The sequence below is a fragment of the Muscardinus avellanarius genome (assembly GCF_963383645.1).
Source record: "Muscardinus avellanarius genome assembly, chromosome: 11".
NCBI lineage: Eukaryota > Metazoa > Chordata > Mammalia > Rodentia > Gliridae > Muscardinus > Muscardinus avellanarius.
Window position 1 is genome coordinate 74,105,994 of NC_137797.1, and position 8,285 is coordinate 74,114,278.

Below are 8,285 nucleotides of genomic sequence, written 5' to 3' on the forward strand. Positions count from 1 at the left end.
GTATTTTTTGCGTATGTTGGAGGGAGTTAAGAAGAACACAGGATGCACCCTTTCTAAAAATCGAGTTTCAGATGGTGAGACGGTTGTATTGAGAGATGTGCTTGTAATGTCTGTAAGGAGCAGTAACCTAGAAAAAAAAATGCATTCAGCAGTAAAGAGACAACGTAGGACTCCCCCTCCCCCGCCAGGATGAAATGAAAGACATCTCAAAAGTTACTGGAAGAAGAGTACGGTCTGACTCTCGAGGGTTCAGTAGTGATAGTTAACTTATGCTTTTTCCCTCCCTCTTAAATATTAGTCTTTACCAGGTTGCCTGGTGGGAGGCTGAGCTGGTGGAAAGGCTCCCGGAGGAGACTCAGAGGCGACATAATGTCTGTACGGTCCCGCACGCTGCCCACCCTGCCTGGAGTTGTCAGACCGGGCTGCAGAGAGCTGCTGTGTTTGCTGGTGATCTCGGTGGCCCTGAGCCGCGGCGCCGCGGGGGTGTGCCCCACCGCCTGCATTTGCGCCACTGACATCGTCAGCTGCACCAACAAAAACCTGTCCAAGGTGCCTGGGAACCTTTTCAGACTGATTAAGAGACTGGATCTGAGCTATAACCGAATCGGGCTTCTGGATTCCGAGTGGATCCCAGTGTCCTTTGTCAAGCTGAACACCCTAATTATCCGGCATAACAACATCACCAGCATTTCCACCAGCAGTTTTGCCACAACTCCAAATCTGAAGTGTCTTGACTTGTCCTCCAATAAGCTGAAGACAGTGAAAAGTGCGGTGTTCCAAGAGCTGAAGGTTCTGGAAGTGCTCCTGCTTTACAACAACCACATTTCCTACCTTGATCCTTCAGCCTTTGGAGGACTCTCCCAACTGCAGAAACTTTACCTGAGTGGAAACTTTCTCACACAGTTTCCTATGGATTTGTACCTTGGAAGGTTCAAGCTAGCAGAACTGATGTTCTTAGATGTCTCTTATAACCGGATCCCTTCCATACCACTGCACCATATAAATTTAGTGCCAGGGAAACAGTTGAGAGGCATCTACCTTCATGGAAACCCATTTGTCTGTGACTGTTCTTTGTACTCACTGTTGATCTTTTGGTATCGTAGGCACTTTAGCTCAGTGATGGATTTTAAGAATGATTACACCTGCCGCTCATGGTCTGACTCCAGGCACTCCCATCAGCTACTTCTGCTCCAGGATAGCTTCATGAATTGTTCTGACAGCGTCATCAATGGTTCCTTCCGCGCACTTGGCTTTATTCATGAGGCTCAGGTCGGGGAAAGGCTGATTGTCCATTGTGACAGTAAGACTGGGAACGGAAATACCGATTTCATCTGGGTTAGTCCAGATAACAGGTTGCTGGAGCCGGATAAAGAGATGGAAAACTTTCGCGTGTTCTACAACGGAAGTCTGGTTATAGAAAGCCCTCGTTTTGAGGATGCCGGAGTGTATTCCTGTATTGCCATGAACAGGCAGCGCCTGTTAAACGAAACTGTGGACGTCACAATAAACGTGAGCAACTTCACTGTAAACAGATCCCATGCTCATGAGGCATTCAACACAGCTTTCACCACTCTTGCTGCCTGTGTGGCCAGCATCGTCCTGGTACTCTTGTACCTCTATCTGACACCATGTCCCTGCAAGTGTAAAACTAAGAGACAGAAAAATATGCTAAACCAAAGCAATGCCCACTCATCCATTCTCAGTCCTGGTCCTAGTAGCGATGCCTCGGCTGATGAACGGAAGGCAGGTACAGGTAGGAGAGTGGTGTTTCTGGAGCCTCTGAAGGATGTCGCAGCCGGGCAGAACGGGAAGGTCAGGCGCTTTCCCAGTGAGACAGTGATAGCCGAGGGCATCTTAAAGTCCACGAGGGTGAAATCCGACTCAGATTCAGTCAATTCAGTGTTCTCAGACACACCCTTTGTAGCATCTACTTAATTGTGTGCCTGTATTTGTACGATGTCATAATTTAATCTCACCATATTTAACTTTGTGTGGTCTGCAAAATAAATAGGACAGACATAATGGGATTTTAAAAAAATATATAAAACCAAATGATCTCTTAAATGGTTTATGGTGAGGTGAAGCACTTGGTTCCTCAGTGTGCCAGAAAATGATGGGGCTGTCTTCCAAAGTTACAAGTTCTAGATGATGGTATCTTGATCTTTAGCCTTATTGATAATGTAAAAGAAGATAATATGATTGTTAATGTCTCTCTATCCAGGACTCTTAAAAGGAAAAATCAACATCATGTATTAGTGTTTAAAAAATAGATTTTCCTAACTTATGAGGACCAACACTGAGTTATTTTTGAAGGAAAGCATTAGTGTCCTGTTTCATTTTAAAAAGATGTAAAAGGGAGAATCAAACAGCAACTATTTATAATGTATAAAATTATATTTGGGAATTACAATGCATAAAGTTAGATCTGGGGATTAGTTAACCAAAGTCATCATTTCAGAATGCAGTGAACTAACTGCACTGATGAATTCATTGGGTAGTTCCACATTATATACAATGCTAAATAAATAGCACAAGAAAGGTACATTTGTTTGACTGTCTTTCTGTATATTCTCTTCATTCTGTATCCTTGTAAAGATGATCTCATTGAATATTTGAAGCCATCATTATTTGTTGCCAAGAATATGTGTCAATACCAAAATGTCCAAGTAAACCTTAAACCTTTGTTCTAGCTGACAAACGTTTGTTCATATGATGTGTATATGTAAATCTTAAGTTATATGAACTATTAAGTAGACTCTACTGTATTGTGCTTTAGGCGTTTAAATTAATGTAAATATATGTATTCTGTGACTTGATGTTTTATTTTATTTGGCTATGTAAAATCATAAATCTAAAGAGTCTTATGTGATCAGATCGTGCTGTTTTGTGTACAGCATCACCTATAGCCAATATCTCTCCTAATTCTCATAGTTACCACTGAGAGTTCATCTTTTAGAAAAGGCTTTAATATGTTCTAGGTTAATTTATACTTTCTACATCACATTTGACTCTGATATCATTATGCCCTTCAACTAGGTTTTGGAAGACATGCAGATTTCATTTTGCACCAAGTGAGAGGTAGGAGATTCCTTCTTATTCCCCTCTCCACCGTGACGTAACCAAGTACCTTTTCTGCACATAGGTTTCCACAGCTCTGAAATGGAGGTTTCAGACCGAATGTTGTTTAAGTTTCCTTACTGGAATTGACGATTTTCTGGTGATTTTAACTCCATCACAGAGTCACACTGGCTTTCTGAAGCTGGGATTCTTGAGAACAGGACATACTAGTATAGCATTATAAACTGGGAGGCATATTCTGGATCAAGTTCAGTTTCTGTTGAATAGTATTAATAATAATGGCCACGTGGTGGAAATCCCTAAGTGCCCCACTAGTCTCCCTTTGGACTCTAGACTCTGGTCAGTAGGAAGTCAAGGAGCAAGTAGACGGAAAGCGCCCCTTTAGGGAATAGGATACAGAACTACAGAACTACTTTCAGTAGCACTGAAAATTTCCTGATTGCGTAGTGATAAAAGCTACTGCCCCACCTCTTAAACACTGATCTCCCTCTTACGACAAGACCTTCAACAGCCAAAGATGTTACAAGTAAGCATTTCATTCTAGTTACTGCCTTCTAAGTAATTAGGAAGAGTTCTATGATTTGTATGGCCTTGTCATCATCCCTTCTCCCTTTGTGTTTAGGGAAACCCAGACAATTTATTTAGGATAACACTATTAGCCTGGACACGAGGGAAAATTTAAACTACCAAATCTGTAGGGCAATGGGAAGGGCTGCCCCCCGGCACCATGAGCACTCTGACTGGGAGTAGGATAGAGCCAGGACCCTCCCCTAAGAAGGAATTCGCAGCTAGGATTCCTGAGTTGGATCTTTTCTGGATGAAATGTCAGAGGTCCTCCCAGTACCTGATCTTAGGAGATAAGTGTTGCCTTTGGCAGAGACAGCACTGGGAGAGAGACAGTAGTAGAGCTCTGTCCTGACTGGTCTGAATAACCCTAGTTAAAGGAGGAGGGTGGGCTGAGATAGAAATCAAGAAAAATCCTGAATACTGCAAGCAAAGCTGTGTTTTGAGCAGAAATAGGAAAGCACGTGCATAAAAAAGCATGGAATTAAATGTTAGGAAATAGAATTGTGAGTTTTTAGGTGTATTAATTTTTTAGTAGGAGCCTGCTCTTAGTGTGTGTGTGTGTGTGTGTGTGTGTGTGTGTGTGTTGTTACTGGGGATGGAACCCAGAGGCATTCTACCTCCAGCCTACACCCCAGCCCTGTTTTATGTTTTGTTTGGGTTTTGTTTGAGGCTGTCCTCAAACCTGTGATCTTCTTGTCTCAGCCTCTCAGTTACTGGGATTACAGGCATGCCCTCCACATCAGGTTTGCTCTTATGCATTTTAAATATAAGAACAAAATTTGTGCTTTATAAGTTTGTCTCAAAATTTTTATGTAATTTTTTTCCAGGTAGTAATCTGGATTTATGTAACTGAGTTGTTCTTTTAAGCCACTCAGTATTTTTCATTACATGGTGGTGAGAGATGGAGACTCATTAGAAAACGATGATCATAAACATTCCATGTCTTAGGCTTAGCATAGGTTTCCACAATAACAAAGGTACTGGCTCTATGACTTTCTGTTTTGTTTATCATTTGCAATTAATTGTGAGTTAAGTTTTGTTTTGTGATACTGGGGATTGAACCAAGGGGCATTCTACCTCTGAAGTATACTCCAGCCCTACTTGTTGTTGTTGTTGTTTTGAAATGGTGTCACTAAGTTGCAGAGTACCCTGCTAAGTTACTGAGGTTGGCCACAAACCTATGATCCCCTTGTCTCAGCCTCCCAAGTACTGGGATTACAAGCATGCACCACCACATCTAGCTATGAGTTAAGTTTTTAAAGTATACATTGCAGGCCGGGCGTGGTGGCACACGCTTGTAATCCCCGCTCTTGGGAGGCTGAGACAGGAGGATCGCACAGGTTTGAAGCCAGCCTCAGCTACTTAGTGAGGCTTTCAGCAACTTAGCGAGACCCTGTTTCCAAATAAAATATAAAAAGGTCTGGGAGTATAGCCCAGAGGTAGAAAGCCCCTGGGTTCCACCCCTAGTACCACACACACACACAAAAAAAAAAGTATACATTGCAGAATTATAATATCAAAGGATGGCCTAAGAGATTCTTTTCTTCTCAGCTTCTGCATTAGTCCTCACTGGTGGCCTAGACAAATTTTAGTATGTTTATTTTTCATTTTAATTGTTTGAATTATTTGCACAGAAATTGTGTGTGTGTGTGTGTGTGTGTGTGTGTGTGTGTGTGTGTGCGCGCGCCAGAGATTGAACCCAGGGGTAGTCTACCTCTGAGCTACACTTCCAGACTTATTTTAAATTTTTACAAGGTCAGGCCGGGCGTGGTGGCGTATGCTTGTAATCCCCGTGCTTGGGAGGCAGAGACAGGAGGATGGCGCAGGTTCGAAGCCAGCTGCGCGTGCTGGCTTAGGAGACCCTGTTTCCAAATAAAAATGTAAAAATAGGTCTGGGAGTGTAGCCCGGAGGTAGAAGGGCTTCCAGGAATCCCAGTACCACGAAAAAAAAAAAAATCTTTTTCACAAGGTCTTACTAAGTTTTTGAGGCTGAGTTTTTGAACCTGGGATCTTCTGATCTCAGCCTTCCATGTACTGGTGGTTTTTATTATTTTAAATAAACAGTTCCCTGAAATGTTAATGAGAAAGGGAGCTTATTGGGGTGGAAGCAGAAGAGCAACAGGAAGACTGTCCAAACTTGGGAAGGCATTTGACTCTGGCTCATCCGGCTGAGCACTATTAGAACGGGCTACACCCTCAGCATCCTCCGGCATCACCAGCTTTTCCTGCTGCTTGATCGCTGGCCTCTCTGTGCCATGCGCTTACCAAGTGATCTAGCCAGAGGTCTGAAACCAGGCTGCTGGATGGAATTGGAGAGGAGAGTGCAATAAATGAGGGTTTCCAACACCTAACCCTCCACACCCTCCTGACCTGACACTGATTAAAGAAATTTGGAATAAAAACTACCCATCATATTTTTAAAAAATATACCATAAATTCTGAGTCTGTGTATTTTGATAACAGCCTGGAATGGGACCATAACATATTTTGTGTTTGAGGCTATGTCAAAATACATTATTCTTACTTGATAATGGATTTATTAATAAAAAGACATCCTCTAAAAATTTGAACACAAATAACCCAAGAGTTTGGTTCATTGACATGAAGTGCGCCCTAGAGTAAATGGCTGTTTGTAATTTATTATTTATATTTCTCTAAAGTATGAAATCTAAAATTACTTTGGGATGACTAACCCTCTTTTATTCTCTTTTTTTAAAAGCTATTTTTATTTGAAAGCAGCTACAACAGATTGGGTTCATAACAATGAGCTCTGAAGCTTTCATATTTGATTAGCTCATGGTGAAGTGAGGATATAGTCCAAGGAAGGACGCTCGAGTGCAGATTTCACCTACAGAGAATCAAACATCTTTGTTTTTCCAACGTGGTAGAATCATACTTTTTTAAAGCAAGCACTGAAATTTTTTTTTGAAGATTTAAAGAAGTTTATTAAAAATATAGAAATACAGAAAACAGAAATACAGAATATAGTTACAGCCCCATGCCAAAATGGCAAGAGGGGGGAGGGTGGCCCAGGCCAACTCACCACTCCCCAAAGCAAGCACTAAATTTCCTTTCAAGGTCCTTTCATCCCTCCTTGCTCAAGATCCATCCTCCAAACTCATGTTTCTTATAAAATATGGAAATTGGTGTGGAAAACCGATGATTAATAAGCATATTTGAATGATAACATATCAAAGAAGTAATTCCCTTTATAATAGCCTCTTGAATAATTTAGAGGAGTGCTTAAGGGGTATTGTCTTGTGGATAGATTCTAAGGAAAATAGTTCTTTTTTAATAAGGAGCAGAGTAAACCACATATGGATAAATAGACATATAGTAAATTCCAAACTGTAAGAATGGTGCTCATACTAGCTTTAATTAATTACACCCTACTAAGTACTAGGTGTACCATGAAAGGTAGTTTTTTAAAATTATTTTTCACTGGGAAACATTTTTCTGTCACAAATGGAAAAAGAAAGAAATAAGGGAAAAGTAACTTTCCCAGGTGACTCAGTTAATAAACTGTTTTTTTTTAATCATGATAGTCATTCAAAGATACCTTTTTATAATACTCAGAGGTGTTTTACCAATAGAATGGGTTTTTAAGGCATGAGTCATAAACAAATTGTAATTGTAAAAGAATGTGAATGAAATGCTCTTAGCAAGTCTAGGGAGAAGAGAAATGGAAGGTCAGGAGATCATAAGCTGTCATGAAGGTAAACATGATTATTTCCCCCTATAAAACCCAGTGCATCACAAGTAGCAAGCCTGAGAATCTGCCAAGGAGACATGATATGATCAGCCCTCCTCCAGTCTAGTGGTTCTTTTTAGTCTGCTCAGACCTCACACATGAAAATTCTTAATATGTAAAAAAAAATACCTGCTTTGTCATTATAAACTACTAATCAAAATATTTAAAAGAAATTATTAAAATAATTTGATTAATTTAAATTAATTTCACTCATAAAATCAGCTTAGTCAAGTCAATATGTGGGCTAGCAATGTATATTTAATTGCAGTGAGGCTTCGGTAAACATTTGCTCCAAGACATAAATTGTTTGCAATATTTAATTAAAAATAATTAATTTCAATATTTAAAAATTTTAAAGTGACCCAAGTGTGTAGGGTAAAGAGTCTATTTGGGAGAGATCAGAGCATTGTTTTTTATTTTCCAGAAAATTTTAAGGCTTCATGGAGATTTTTTTTGATAACTGGGGATTGAACCCAGGGGTATAACCCCACCATCTTTATTTTTTATTTTAAAATAGAGTCTCACCAAGTTGCTGAGGGTTTTGCTAAGTTGCTGAGACTGGCCTCAAATCTACAATCTTTCTTTCTCAGACTCTCAAGTACTGGGATTACAGGAAGGTACCACTAAGCCTGTCTTCCAACTAATTTTGAAATTAGATCTTTTGAGATAATTTTAAAATTATTTTACAGGGTAGCCTTGCTAGCTTACTTGATTAAAGTTCTCTATAAGATAAATATGTTAACAGAGTATCATATGTATTTTCAGAGAATTCTGTAGTATCCATAAGATCTTAGCATCATAAAAATTATTATTATGTTTGTTTATTGTGTTGATTATTGAACCCAGGGGCTTTCTACCTCCAGCCTAGCCCCCATCCCTTTTTACTTTA

At 40.1% G+C, this 8,285-nt stretch overlaps 1 protein-coding gene across 1 annotated transcript; it reads left to right on the forward strand.

Annotated features, from left to right (window-relative positions):
- Positions 1–369: 369 nt before the first annotated feature.
- On the forward strand, positions 370–1,935 carry AMIGO2 (adhesion molecule with Ig like domain 2; the record flags this gene model as incomplete). The annotated part of the gene is made up of 1 exon (XM_080705832.1): positions 370–1,935. One exon carries the CDS (start codon positions 370–372, stop codon positions 1,933–1,935), a length of 1,566 nt encoding a protein of 521 aa, XP_080561958.1.
- Positions 1,936–8,285: the final 6,350 nt, after the last annotated feature.